The sequence below is a fragment of the Myotis yumanensis genome, unplaced genomic scaffold (assembly GCF_028538775.1).
Source record: "Myotis yumanensis isolate MYYU_CA2020_CCGP unplaced genomic scaffold, mMyoYum1.0.hap1 SCAF_8, whole genome shotgun sequence".
NCBI lineage: Eukaryota > Metazoa > Chordata > Mammalia > Chiroptera > Vespertilionidae > Myotis > Myotis yumanensis.
The window spans coordinates 29,767,133-29,782,524 of record NW_027223759.1 but is presented as its reverse complement, the minus strand read 5'-3'; the positions used below and the strand labels follow the sequence as shown (position 1 = coordinate 29,782,524).

General features: G+C 42.1%; 1 protein-coding gene across 1 annotated transcript in view; it reads right to left on the bottom strand.

Annotated features, from left to right (window-relative positions):
• Positions 1-15,392, bottom strand: part of LOC139015092 (nuclear body protein SP140-like protein) — a 48,330-nt gene that overhangs the window by 15,447 nt on the left and 17,491 nt on the right. The window contains exons 5-8 of the mRNA XM_070422364.1: positions 10,995-11,144; positions 9,756-9,902; positions 8,959-9,042; positions 6,109-6,162 (exon numbers count right to left, since the gene is read on the bottom strand). Of these exons, the coding sequence (XP_070278465.1) occupies positions 6,109-6,162; positions 8,959-9,042; positions 9,756-9,902; positions 10,995-11,144 (435 nt within the window). The remainder of the gene's footprint in view (positions 1-6,108; positions 6,163-8,958; positions 9,043-9,755; positions 9,903-10,994; positions 11,145-15,392) is intronic.

The window sequence follows — 15,392 nt, the reverse complement described above, 5'->3', positions numbered from 1 at the left end:
CATAGCGGTGGTCATAGGAGACCTAAGAAATTAAGGTTTAGGACATTTGTTAAATTCTGAAGGAAACAATTTGAATAAATATACTACTAGACTCCAGGGGTCAGGTTAATCTTGGCTGGTGGAGTGGTGTCCTCACAGGGAAATAGCCAGAATGTGCTTTGTGAGGTGAATTTGTTGAGACCCAATTCTCCATGCAATTCCACATGCCCCAGAATATCTTTTCAAAGATGTGTGAATAGCAAAGAGTTTTAGAAGCTAGGGTTAATGTAGCTCCCCAAGTCAGAGGGCAAATTTGTTTTCTGACCAGTATAAAATAGAGAGCATCTCCCTCTTAATTATCCCAGGATAGTAAAGTGTCCTCCTCAGAGGAGAGCTGTTTAAGTTCTAGGGTGATGGTCATATTCTGTCTCTTGATAACAATTAGGATTTTACAGGAGAACACTTTAATCAGAATCCATAGATTGAAATATCTAGTATTTGTACATCTCATTGTAAATTTTATCTAAAAGAAAAAGAAATACAAACAAATATTGAATCTAGTTAATGATATGCATGCTAAAGTGTTTTGGGGGAAGTGTATTATTGTCTGCAACTTTAAAATGTTTCAAAGTTGAGGACGGTTAGTGGACGAATGGAGAAATGGATAGATGGACAACAATGAGATAAAGTAAGCACAGTACATGCTAATTGTGAGTCTATACTTCCTGTAAAATTGTTCAAGTTTTTCAATAGCCTTAAAGTTTTCATAATTCAAAAGCTGGAAAAAGATATTTTGGCAAGAAAAATAGTTTATTAACCCAAAAATGACAGTTAAAATGCAAGCAGAATATTCATCAGCCACACAATAGAGCAGTGATGGTGAACCTTTTGAGCTCAGAGTGTCAGCATTTTGAAAAACTCTAACTTAACTCTGATGCCGTGTCACATATAGAAATTTTTTGATTATGAAACCATAATAAGACAAAGATTTGTATTTTTGATATTTATTTTATATATTTAAATGCCATTTAACAAAGAAAAATCAACCAAAAAAATGAGTTCGTGTGTCACCTCTGACACAGGTGTCATAGGTTCGCCATCATTGCAATAGAGTCTAGAAGACAATGCAGTAATCATATTAGTATACTGAAGAGAAATAAACATTGACCTAGAATTTTTTAATCTTGGCAAAAAATTCTTTCTGTACAGTGTGGCTCAGTTGGTTGGAGTGCCGTCCCTTGCACAGAACGGCTGTTTGTTTGATTCCTGATCAGGGCACATTACTACGTTGTTGGTTTGGTCCCCGGTCAGTTGGAGCCCATACAAGAGGCAACTGATCGATATTTCTCTTCCACATAGATTCCTATCTATCTATCTATCTATCTATCTATCTATCTATCATCTATCTATCTAATCTATGTATCTATCACCTGTCTTCCTCTCTCTATAGGAAAATCAATAAAAAATTCTTTCAAAATAAAGGCAAATTTGCACATATAACACTTAGACACTCTCACTAAAAGAACCAAGGATTTATTGATCTGGACCAATGTTGAAACCAAAAAGAAACATAAAATGATGTGCATAAAATGATGACAAATTTAAGTAAATGATTATGTTTCAAAATTATAATGAGAAGAAAATTAGTAACAATAGCTAAATGATGGAGATGGGATGTTGAATTTGCGGGAATCCATGCGAAGATCCTTGTTATCTGTTGAGATTAAGGCATGGCTAAAGAAATTATAGAAAATTTACCTCCAGTTTCCCTAATAGTTGGCAGGAGCACCAGCTTAAGATTTGTTGAGTAAGATGAGAACAAACTATTTTTGTGGGATGAGGGAAACTTTAAGAAAGCTTCACACAAAAGGGCTAGCATTCTGCAGGAAGATATGTTTTGCTTTTCTCCATTTATCTTTTGGATGGCCTAGAAAAAGGTAGAATACAGTGGAGAAAAAGGTAGAATATAGAATTCTATCTCAATCATTCAGAAAGTAGGAAAGAGACACAGAAACAGAAAAAAAATAATGGTTAGCAATAATATAGATGTATAAGTCCACATATATCAGGGATCATAATGAAAGTACCAAATAAAACATAACTATTTAAAGGTGAGGATTATCTGAGAAAATTACAAAAAGCTGTGTTTTTACAAGAGATATAAAACAAAGTTGCATGGGGTGGGGATCTATGAAAAGGGGTAAAAACTATAAAAGTTAATGTAGTATTATTAGCATCCTGGAAAAAAAGATTTGAAGGTTAAAAGCATTGATAAGGATAAAGGAGAACTATAAAATAAGAAGGCATTTAAGTTATAACAATCATAAATGGCATCAAACTTTTAATGTAAAACAACAGAACATGGAGGAGTTGGCAAATATAATCATTTGGAAAACTAAACACACCTCTATCGAACATGATGGAACAAATACAACCTAATTTACCATGGATCCAGTATATTTAAATAGTGTAATTGATAAAGAGCCTTTATGAAGGGAGAAGCTGGAACCCAGCAAGGTGTTCGAATGTACATATTTTAAAGTGACCTAGAACATTTACGAATATTGGTCACACAGGTTCCAAAGGGACTTTCAACACATTTTAAAGAGTTACTGAAATAAATTCTTCATGTCATGTTCCAGATACCCATTTTAATTCTTGTCCAGACAAAACACCATAGTTCATAACTTCCTTAATAGTTGGCAGGACCACCAGCTTAAGATTTGTTGAGTAAGATGAGAACAAACTATTTTTGTGGGATGAGGGAAACTCTAGGAAAGCTTCACACAAAAGCGCTAGCATTCTGCAGGAAGATATATTTTGCTTTTCTCCATTTATCTTTTGGATGGCCTAGGGCTAGGGCCTAGAACATAGCCATATGGCTGGAGCTCAGTACGAACCTTGGAAAGTGACATGATCTTAAAAGTGGCTAAAATGGCACTAGCCAGTTTGGCTCAGTGGATAGAGCATTGGCCTGTGAACTGAAGGGTCACAGGTTTGATTTTAGTCAAGGGCATGTGCCTAGGTTGCGGGCTCCATTCCCAGTAGGGGGTGTGCAGGAGTCAGCTGATCAGTGATTCTCTCTCATCACTGATGTTTCTATCTCTCTCTCCTTCTCCCTTCCTCTGTGAAACAAATTTTTAAAAAGAAGCTAAAATTAAAGATCGAAGAAGCTCCCAAATGCACAGGGACTAAAAGAGCTAAAAGCATTTTGAAAAAGAGAATCAAAATTGTAGGCCTTACTACTTGACTTCAGGACTCATAATAAAGCTACAGTAATCAAGATCCTGTAGTATTGACATAAGGGTAGACATATAGGTAAATGGAACAGAAAAAGAATTCCAGAAATACACTCAAAGTCATATGGCCAATTTATTTTCAAATGAATGTGAAAGCAAATTAATTCTAGAAAGGATAGTATTTTCAACAAATTTCGCAGGGACAATTGAATATCCCTATGCCAAAAAAAAAAAAAAAAAAAAAAAAAAAGAGTTCTTAGCTAACATCATATGCAAAAATTAACTTAAACTGGATCATAGAGCTAAATGTAAACATCAAACCATAAAACTTTTTGAAGAAAACAGAATCTCAAATTAGGCACAGATTTCTTAAATAGAACCCCAAATTACAGATTATAAAAGGGAAAATTGTTGAATTAGACTTCATCAAATATTAAAAATTTTGTTCTTCAAAAGATAGTGCCAAGAAAATAAAAAGGTCAGCTTTTTCAGACTATAAGACATAACCAACAAAGGATTCAAATCCAGGACATATAAATAAGTCTTTAACAAACAAAACAAAACAATAAAAGAGATAGCTCAATTAAATAAGGGTAAAAGATTTCAATAGATACTTCAGCAAACGGGATCTGTGGATAATGGCAAGTAAATTAAAAGATGCTCAGTACCATTCATATTAGGGAGATTCCAATTAGAATTTCAAGAAAAACCATTAAATGCCTCCTAAGAATAGGTATAATAAAAACAAAAAAAAATAACAATACCAAGTACTGATGAGTATGCAGAGCAATTGGAACTTTCAAACATTGCTCGTGGAAATATGAAAGGGTACAACCACTTTGAAAAATACTTTGGCAGATTCACAAAGCATCAAACATGCAGTTACGTTCAATTAATATGACTTAGTAGTACTTCTTTTAGTATTTATCCAAGAAAAATTAAAAATATGTCCACTGAAATATTTGTATGGACATGTTACTCATAGTTTTTTCTTTCAAACTGAAAATAGCTAGCTGCCTATGAACAGGCAAATAGATAAATCAGCTGCTTGTTAATACAAAGAATACTTCTCAGCAATAGAAATGGAGTAACTGCAGATACACAGAGCAATATCAGTGTGTCTCAACAGCATTATGCTTAGTAAAACAAGAACAGACATAAATAAACTATATATTGTATAAATTCACTTATATGAAATTCCTGGAAGAGAAATACAGTGATAAAAACAGATCCACTGTTTCAAGACCAGGGAGTGCAAAGAGGGACACAAATGAATATTTGTGGATGATGGAAATGTTCTATGTCATGATCATGTTGGTTTACATGACTATCTACATGTGTTAAAACATATTCAATTAAACCTTTAAAGTGATGAAATCTATTATATATAAATTATATCTCAGCAAATCTGACAGGGAAAGTATAAACATGAACAGTCTATAGAGAGAAAGCTATAAAATTTTGTTGAAGAACAAAAAAGGTGACTTGAATAAATGCATAGGTCATCTCCTTTAAAAATGTTTAAATTCTACCCCAAATAATCTTTAAATTCATTGTACTTTCAAATTCTCAAAGGAATTTGGAGGTATTAGGAGAAAATCTTGTTTAGATTCTGAACACACAGAAATTCAACATCACTGAATTTCTGAAATCTTTGTCTTTCCTATTTCTCCTCAAGGTATTTTTTTTTTTTGCAACAGAAAATATAGTGGGTAGGAAAAGCAAATTTTACTTTAAACCTTTGTAATTAATCCAATTTTGTATTGAATTATAAACAGACTAGTTTTTCAGAGTAGAATTCTATTTACAGGTCCAGGAGTACAGGGAAAGTCACATGAAAGGGCATTTCAATTCATGTAAAAGTGTTGGGGTAATTTCTTGTAATTACTATCTCACACCATATACCCAAGGAGGTGAATGCTGTGTGAATTACAGATTCTTAAGATCTCTCACATTCCCTATTTCCTTCCTCCATCTTTAAAAAAATCTTTTATTGATTTCAGAGAGGAAGGGAGAGGGTGAGAGAGATAGAAACATCAATGATGAGAGAGAATCATTGATTGGATGCCTCTTGCACTCCCCTCACTGGGGATCAAGCCCATAACCCCAACATGTGCCCTTGACTGGAATTGAACTGGGACCCTTCAATCTGCAGCCTGAGGCTCTATCCACTGAGCTAAAATACCTAGGGCCCTTCTTCCATCTTCAGAGCCACTACATTGTGTCTCTCTGACCATTCTTCTTCCTCTCTCCACACCAAAAATAGATTCTCCATTTTTTAAGGACTAGGGGAGTATATTGGGGCCACCCTGGTAATGCAAGATAACCTCTCCCATTTTAAGGTCCCAGTTTAATTAAATCTGCAAGGTCCACTTGTCATGTAAGAGAACAGATTACCGGTTTCAGGAATTAAGACAGGGACATCTTTGAGGAGCCATTGTTCTACCTACCACAATATTATAATTGAATTTTCGTACACTGGAGGAGTTGGGTGGTGTCCCTCAGCTTGGCCTGTGCCCTCTCACAGTCTGGGACCCCTGAGGAAATGTCCACCTGGGAAGCGGGCCTAAGCTGCAGTGGGACAGCCTTAGCACTGCCCAGGTGGTGGGAGAGGCTCCGGCCACTGCCACTGTGCTTGCAGCCATCAGCCTGGCTTGTGGCTGAGTGGAGCTCCCCTTGTGGAAGCACACTGACCACCAGGGGGCAGCTCCTGCTAAGCGTCTGCCTCCTAGTGGTCAGTGCACGTAATAGCAACCAGTCGTTCCCAGTGGTCCCATTGGTCAATTTGCATATTGCCCTTTTATTAGATAGGATAGCAATAAAGATGATGAAACGCTGGCATTTTAAAACTTATTTCTCACATCAAAAGCAAATAAAATCTTATTCTTACTTCTTCTCTTCTTGGCTTTTCCTGAAATGCAGTTTTTTCCAGTATCCCGAGTATCTATAACAAAAAGGTGGTGGTGAGGAAATGGAAATGATTAAATAAAATTTACAAATTTGCTCTTGCTGGTTTTTATTGGTGGTTAAGGCATCAACCTATGACCAAAGGGTCACTGATTCAATTCCTGGTCAAGAGCATGTACCTCGGTTGCAGGTTTCATTTCTGACCTCAGTTGGGGCAAGTGTGAGAGGCAACTAGTCAAGGGCAATGGTTTTTTTCCCCTCTCTCTTTCTCCCTGCTCCTCATTCCCTTTCACTCTCTCTAAAGATCAATGGAAGGAATATCCTCCAGTGAGGATTAAAAAACCCCACAAATTTTAGGATGATTCATACTGCAGAAGGCTTGAGTTTATAAAAGTGTTCAATTTATTGTTTCTTTCTTCTAAAGTAACCAGAACCACAAACCTACTACATTGAGAAGTAGGACTTCAGAATCGGCCCTGAGTCTTCCTTTATTTCTCAACTAGAGGCCCAGTGCACAAAAGTTTGTGCACTCGATGGGTGGTCCCTCAGCCTGGCCTGTACCCTCTCGCAGTCTGGGACCCCTCGGGGGATAACCACCTGTTGGCTTAGGCCTGCTCCCCGGAGGGATTGGGCCTAAGCTGGTAGTCAGACATCCCTCTGGCAGCCCGGGAGCCCTCGGGGGATGTCCACTTGCCAGCAGGGAGCAGGCCTAAGCTGCAGTCTGACATCCTTAGTGCTGCTGAGGAGACGGGAGAGGCTCCCACCACCACCGCTGTACTGACAGCTGGCAGCCTGGCTTGTGGCTGAGCAGAGCTCCCCCTGTGGGAGTGCATTGAGCGTCTGCCCCCTGGTGGTTAGTATGTGTCATAGTGACCAGTCATTCTCAGTTGTTCTGCTGTTAGGGAAAATTTGCATATTACCCTTTTATTATATAGGATAAAGGCCTGGTGCATGGGTGGGGGCCAGCTTGTTTGCTCTGAAGTGTGTCCCGGATCAGGGTGGGGGTCCCACTAGGGTGCCTGGCCAGCCAGGGTGAGGCGTTGATGGGTGTTTTCATGCTGGTCACACCCCCTTCAGGATGGGGGTCCCCACTGGGGTGCTTGGCCAGCCTGGGTGAGGAGGTGATGGCTGTTTGCAGGCTTGTAACACCCCCTTCAGGGTGGTGGTTCCCACTGGGGTGCCTGGCCAGCCTGGGTGAGGGGCTGATGGCTGCTTGCAGGTGGGTCAAGCCCCCCACCCCCACAGTGGGGACCCTCACCCGATGGAGGTTTGGCCAGCATGGGTGAGGGGCTGAGGGCTGTTTTCAGGCTGGCCAAGTCTCCCAGCAACGGAAGTTCTGAGCCTTTCCTTTTCTTCTTACTTTTTTTTTTATTCTGAGATTCATTTACCTTCTAAAATTGAAACTGTTGCCTTTAGTGGAGCTCAGAGCCGGCTGCGGCAGGTGGGAAGCTTCACTTCCTCCATTACTAGAGCAACCAAGCTTCCTGCTCGCTCCAGCTCTGTGGCTTCCCGCCGCCATCTTGGTTGGGTTAATTTGCATATAGTCACTCTGATTGGCTGGTGGGCATGGCTTAAAGCATAGTGAATGTATGGTCAATTTGCATATTTGTCTTTTATTAGCTTAGATAACATTTTGAAAAATACTCTTAAACACCTTTGTACTCAGAGATAGGACCAGGTCTCATACCCTTAAGATTTTTATGAGGAGGTTTGTGCAAAAGTTTGTATGACATCACTGTATAAGCCTGTGACATGCTAGAGCACAGACATACATAAAAAGTACGTGCTGGGTTGCTTGGCTGGTGTGGTTCAATGTTTGAGCATTGACTTATGAAATAGTTTGGTTCCAGGTCAGGGTGCATGCCTGGATTCCGGGCTGATTCCCAGTAGGGGGTGTGCAGGAGGCAGCCAAATCAATGATTCTCTCTCATCATTGATGCTTCTATCTCTCTCTCCCTCTCCCTTCCTTTCTAAAATCAATAAAAAATATTTTTTTTTGAAAAAATTTGCTGGGTTATGAATAGTTGATTTGTTGTTTTTCCTCCTAACAGTTTAGTGGTAGAACCAGTTGTCTTTTGAGGCTTCACTAAGATTGTGATAAAATGACACTATTATTGAGAAGCAAAAGAATAGTTGGCTTTAATGGGTTCCACAGGATAGGGGTGTGTTAGGGATGGATATCACTGTACAAAATCAAGACTATTAATTTTAATTACTACAGTGATTATTATTAATGATTAGTTTAGTGATGTAGTAAGCTAGATACTTCCATTTTAGGAGTGTATTTCTACTACATCTTCCATGACAATCAACAGGGCCATGGTAATCATGACTTTATGATGATTTCCTGCCTTCCTACTGTTCCCAAAAGAATCAGGCTAAGCAAAAAGAAAGGGATTCTACCAGGAACTGGACCTCTGCACTTGACCTCAGCGTCAAAGCAGGCTGAGTCAAGTTCAGCAGAGAACGGGAGCTCTTATTTCAGACTCCTGACACACCTGTGACTCTCACCTTCATAAGTGACCTACTCCCAGCTGGTGAGTTGCCTGACATTTACAAAAATATGTTTTTATTGATTTCAGAGAGGAATGGAGAGGGAGAGAGAGAGATAGAAACATCAATAATGAGAGAATCATTGATCGGCTGCCTCCTGAACACCCCCTACTATGGATTCAGCCCACAACCTGGGCATGTGTCCTTGACCGGAATCGAACCAGGGACCGTTGAGTCCACAGGCTGACCCTCTATACACTGAGCCAAACTGGCGAGGGCATGGAAACAGTAACTTAATTCAGGTTCCTTCAGCCCAAGGCTTGAGCTCCCACCTCCTTACCACTTTTGCTTTTCAGTGCTGAGCTGGGAGCCTTGGGGGGCAGATCTCCATCACTGGATGCTCTGGAGTCATCACTGTCGATCACTGCATAGAGGAGAAAAACTCTTTAGTGTCTCAAGATGGGGCCAGGGAGCCCACTGACAGGAAACCCCTTCATGACAGCACTAGGGAGATCTAGAAGCTAAGTTAACTCAGGTCCCCCTGATCTGTGCCCAAATGTGCGTGACCTATAGGTTACTCCAAGTCCTACCCAAAAGGCGGAGAAGTTCATGTGCAGAGGGCAGCTTTGCCCATCCTGCAGCACACTTCTTACCCCCATCTTCACTCTATCTCCTACCTCCATCCTTAATCTACTTCCAGTCCCCATCCTCTACTCTTTCTTCCATTCTCATTTACTTCTTCACTTTTCTATTGGATCAATTGGCTCAAGTAATTTTCACAAATTATGCCTGGCAATTCAATGTCTTTAAAACTCCCCTTGTCTGTATTGTTTATTTCTCTCTCCTCTAATAAATATCTTGGCTCTTCATTTTTCTTCCTTTTCTCCTACACCCACCATTTTCCTCTCCTGCACAGAAATAATCTCTTTGACATTAAACCAACCATCTCTGCTTTTGTTTATTTTTCCAATTACTGGGGACATTTCTCTGCTGAGCACACTGCATAAGGCTCTTATTCCCTCCCCTTTCTACCTCTAACCAAGGCCACCAGGACTGTCTCCATGGGCCCTGATGACACATCACAGACCCTTCCCTGGTCCCAGGATTCACAGCACACATTCTTTCAGGCAGTCTTACCTATTATGTCAGATGCCTGGTTGCAGTCATTCCTTGCTTGGGCTTCCCATTCAACATCTGAATTTAAAGACAGATATTCCTCCTTTATATTCACCAGGTGTTCAGAGCAGTTATTGATTTGGTTTCCATGGCGGGATGGCTCCACTCCTGGACAAAATTAAAATAAATGAAGTCTTCCCCAAGAGAGGCAGCGGATCAATGATTCTCTCACTACAATCAGCAAGCCCTTTTCCCTGTAATGCCACTTCAGGGAAAGCACCTCCACCCTCTCCTTTCCTGCTGCTTAAATCTGTCCTTTATTGTGTGCCTCTCTTAACTCTGGGTGTTTGTTTTTATTTTTGTTTCTACTTTTCAGAAGAGAGGCTTATTTTTATCTGACTGGTTCCAGGGCCATTTTTATTTTGTGGACGTCTTACCTTTTCAATGGGGCTAGGAATAGCCCTTTGTGCCTTCTTTGCAGTATCTCTCCAAATCAGACAATGCCTGGTTCTCTCTCTCTACCTACTCCACTCTCTACCAGTTCTTCATTCATTGTCCTTTACTCTTCCTTGACATAGTTCTCTGTGTGTTTCCCCCCATTTTTTATATTTATTGATATTCATTTTCCTCTGTATCTTTCTCTCTTTATACTTATTTCTCTACATTATTTTATCATTGCCAACCAGGACCCAGTAGTGTCTAGGGCAGCCGTGGGCAAACTACGGCCCGCGGGCCGGATCCGGCCCGTTTGAAATGAATAAAACTAAAAAAAAAAGATGGTACCCTTTTATGTAATGATGTTTACTTTGAATTTATATTAGTTCACACAAACACTCCATCCATGCTTTTGTTCCGGCCCTCCGGTCCAGTTTAAGAACCCATTGTGGCCCTCAAGTCAAAAAGTTTGCCCATCCCTGGTCTAGGGTGAAGCACTGTAGGTGTGTAGGGCAGGGCGTGAGCTCCTCTTTACATGTGTCCCAGAGTCTCCCTGTCTCCCCCTGGTCATGGCCCTTAGTATCACACCAGATTTTTCAGTTTACCCATTCTCTGTTATATTTCCTATTTTGTCCTATTCTATTGTTTCCTAATAATTTCTGTGACCTGTAAATGCTTCTTCTAATCAAAATTTTCTTTATCTTTTCTCCATCTTAATAATTCCCCTTAGCATCAAAGTTCTACCCTGGTGACTTTATCCACACCAAATACCTCCACCAGCTAGTTCCCCTTCACCATTCATCAAACCCAGGCACTCAGTCTTACCTTCCTGCTCAGATTCTTGGGCACATTGTTCATTTCCTTGTCCGTTTTCTAGTGCATCATTGTTGTCACTGGTGGTACCTGTTTCATTCACATTTATCTCTTGTGTTTCATGGTGTTGCTCTGAGAGGCCATTTACAGGTAGGGCTGTACCTAGATAGGTTTTGATTCATAGATATTTTATTTGTCCCTTGCATCAATCACAGAGTCTAACAGGAAAATACAAACTCTTTAAGCTTTTGGAGCAGAGGGAATTTAATCCAGGGAATTAGTTATACAACTGGTAGAAGAGCTGAGAAATCAAAACAAAAGAATGGTCAACAGGAAACTATGGGAGGAAGGGACCAAGGATGAGCTTATGTGCTGAGTCACTGGGTAGGTAGAAGCTGAACCATGGCCGGTCTGCTTGGTGGGTGGTGGTCATAGGAGATGTAGCTACTGGCAGAATTGCTTTCCAAGATAGTGACAGCAAAATACTCAGCTTCTCCTTTGCTCCCACACTCCACTCTCTTGCTGGTTTCTCCCAGATTAGGAATCCAGCAGGAAGCAGTAGCAAGGGAACTGGTAAGCAAGGGTGAAAGGGTCTGTGGACAGAGATCGAGGACAGAGCAGAGCAGGAAACCCTAAGTAATGAATTGCTGAGTAAACCACTCAGGACCAGTGCACCTCCCTTCCCCGTGGTGAACCTCCTCTGCTCATTATTGATTCCATCAACCCATCCCACTCTGTTCCCTCAATAGTTATGAATAATAGATAAGTATTTTTTTTCATTGCAGTTCAAGTTTTTTCATTTATTACTATTTTTCTATGGAAACCAACTTATGTAAAGACTAGTGGCCTGGTGCATGATATTCGTGCAAGGGGGGGTTCCCTTAGCCCAGCCTGCACCCTCTCTAATCAGGTACCCCTTGGGGGATGTCTGACCGCCGGTTTATGCCTTATTCCCACAGGGATCAGGCCTAAACCAGCGGTCGGACATCCCTCTCCAAATCTGGGACCGCTGGCTCCTAACCGCTCATCTGACTCTGCCTGCCTGATTGCCCCTAACCTCTCTGCCCGCCTGCCTGATCACCCCCAACTGCCCTCCCCTGCTGGCCCATTCTTGCCTCCAACTGCCCTCCCTTGCCGGCCTGGTTGCCCCTAACTTCCCTCCCCTGCTGGCCTGATCGTGACCTTAACTGCTCTCCCCTGCAGGCCTGATCACCCCTAACTGCCTCTGCCTGCCTGATCACCCCCAACTGCCCTCCCCTGCTGGCCTGATCTTGCCCTCAACTTCCCTCCCTTGCCAGCCTGATCACCCCTAATGGTCTCTGCATTGGCCCCCATCACCATGGCTTTGTCTGGAAGGAATTCGGATGTCCAGAAGATGGCCTGTGGGTCCGGTCTAATTAGCCTATTACCCTCTTAGTAGTATAGATAGATTATATAGAATAGGATTTCTTAAATGGGGGGGGGAGAAGCCTTTTTCACCAGGAGGAAATGCTCTTGGCAGACAAAAATACATAATCCCTATATCTGGACTGATAGCCAGCCATAAGCACTATACTGCCAAACTGGTCATTAAAAATTGAACCGCTTTCTTACACCTTACACCAAACAGCTGTTGCCTTTAAAACCCCTCCTCAGCCCCCACCTTAGTTTCTGCCTTCGCAGTTCACCCAGATTTGGTTCTGATTGGTCAGTTTCTATGCCAGTGTCAAAAGCTCCACCTCCTAGGCAGCCATTGGCTCCTCACACTTCACCCAGATTTGGTTCTGATTGGTCGGTTTCTATGCCAATCAGTGTCTCCAGGCCTATCAATGAGCCTGATCAGAGAGGTGGGGCTGATCAGCAGTTCTAGTGGAGGCCAGAGAGAAAGAGGTGTGGCTGCTGGCCAGGCCCAGAGCAAAAGAGAGAGGCAAGTGGTGATCAACAGTTGTCATGGATGCTACAGCTCAGACCCTGCTTCTCTCTCCCCAGGCCTCTCGTGCCTGATCCACAGCCCCCTCAGCAGTCAGTGCTGGATCGGTCTCCTGCTGCCCAGGCAGTCAGTTCTAAGTCACCAGGCAACCCAGCACTGATTTCCGGTTGGTGGAGCCTCCAGTCCTTGTGGATGTTACGGACCCTGGATTTTTGTATAATAGGATCATTTAAAAATTAATCCCCCAAATTTTAACATAGAACCAGGGACATTGTTCATGTTTTGGGCCACATCCACAGTTCCTTAGAGCCTCCTCTTGGGTTGGGGGATGTGACATAGCCTTTCCCTCAGTGATGCACATCACATTCAACTACCTCTGCTGCTTTAGACTCTTGGACACATTTATTGATGATTTGTTGCATCATTTGGGTTATAATGTCATTGTCCCTGCTTCCTATACCTTATACCAGTGCACGCACGCGCGCGCGCGCGCACACACACACACACACACACACACTCTCTGAATTTCTTCTCTGCTCATTACTCATCATGATTCTTTCCTCTTTCCTCTCCTGATCCCACCAGCGGCACTTATAGATTAAAAGCTAAGAATATGAACTTATGCATGTTGGATATTTCATATTCTTAAATGCTAACTTTTTGAGTAAATGTGAAAGATTTTTTAAAATAAAAATGCATTACTAATTTTGAATATCCTGTCTTAAATAACACATTCCAGTACAAGCTACATAATGATGACTTCTATGATGTTTTTAGAGCAGCTCCAGGCCTGTGCTCCAGAGATGATGGGAGAGGGTGTGCTTAGGAAGCACATAGCATCTATGGTTCTGTGTGAAGGACCCAACAGGTGAGAGACCCTGGCCCAGCGGGAACACACACATCACCCTTACCCCACCACTCTTGCTGCAGTGCTGGCCACCACTGGACCTGATGTTAAAACAAGGCTGAAGCCAAATTCAAGAAAGACAGAGGCTGAAAACTGGATAGCCAGGTGCATGGGCATTAGGTCCAGGCCCAGGCTGTCAGGAGCTGGCAGCAAGTGCATTTCAGGAGTATGGAAGGAGCAACTCTCCCAGGCAACCAGAAAAATGAAGTCTCTGTTAACGAAATCCTTGGAGGAATTGTCAATGACTATTCTGGGCAACTAGTCCTAAAAAGAGGCAGCCCTCCCACCACAGCACCTGCCAGATGGGACAAGAACAGCAAAGGATCACAGAACGGTCAGCAGGAACAGACCACTATTGTTTGACGGATAGGGATCCACTGCTGTCAGCCTTTGATATGAGTTGTCACTGGTTCCTGGGGGAAGATCTTAGAAGTTTATTTCAGATATTAAAGTATGGGCTGTGACATTCTCCCTTAATCACCAATTAGTTATTATAAAACTAGAGGCCTGTTGCATGAAGAGATTCATGCAATAGGCCTTCCTTTCCCCTGGCTGCTGGCACCAGTTTGCCTCTAGAATCCAGGGCCCAGGCCTTCGCTCTGGCCGAGTTCCGGCCGGAGCCAGCCCCAGGGACGTGAGGCCTCACTGCTCCACCAGCCCCGGAAACGTCAGGCCTTGCTGCTCCGCCGACGCTGGGGGCCGTCAGGCTTCACTCCACTGCTTGGAGCTTATGTATGAAAATTAGCCACCATCTTTGTTGGCGGTTAATTTGCATATCATGCTGATTAGCCAGTGGGAGGTGTAGGGAAGGTATGGTCAATTACCATGTTTGTCTATTATTAGATAGGATAGGACTTGAAGATCCCCTTCCCCCAGGTATCAACAAAGCCCATTTAGACCTGAAGGATTCCACCCAACACTTGCCATCAGCTGCCACTTGACCTCAGTCTTGCCATCTCACTGAGATAACGAGCAAATAGCTTTTCTTGTCACCCATAGCTATGGGGAATTTGTTGCTGTCCTTGAAGCTTGGTGGGCTTCCCTTACCTCCTACAAAGTCATGTCTCCTTGTCCCCAACCGCTTCACACCACATCCTCTCTTTGAATGTTTGTTTCTCTGTTTTCTTGGCCTTTTTATGAGGTTGTGTCTGATTCTCCTAGTATTCTTTTTTCTGTATCTTTCTCTCTGAACATGTTTTCCTATTTTTGACTCAATTTTCTGTCTTTTGTATGAGATTATCTGGGTATGTATAGGGTTAAGCATTCAGGCTCTGGGTTCAGAAAGCCTGAGTTCATCCTGCTCATTTGACCCCAGGACAACTACATACATGGCCTCTCAAGATTTCAGTTTACTTTTCTACAAGTGAACAGAGAGTGATACTTCCCCCAAACACCAGCTGTGAATACTAAGCTCACAACTGCCAGAGTAAATGTTCAATAAGTGAGCTCTTGGTAATATGGTTGTTGTTGTTGTGTCCTTTACCCCTTTCTTCTGTCTTTCATTTCCCCTCTTTCTTCCTGTCTCAAAATACTCACATCTTCCTGCACATCTTACCATTTCCTCTCTTCCCTCCATATATGACACCTTAACTAT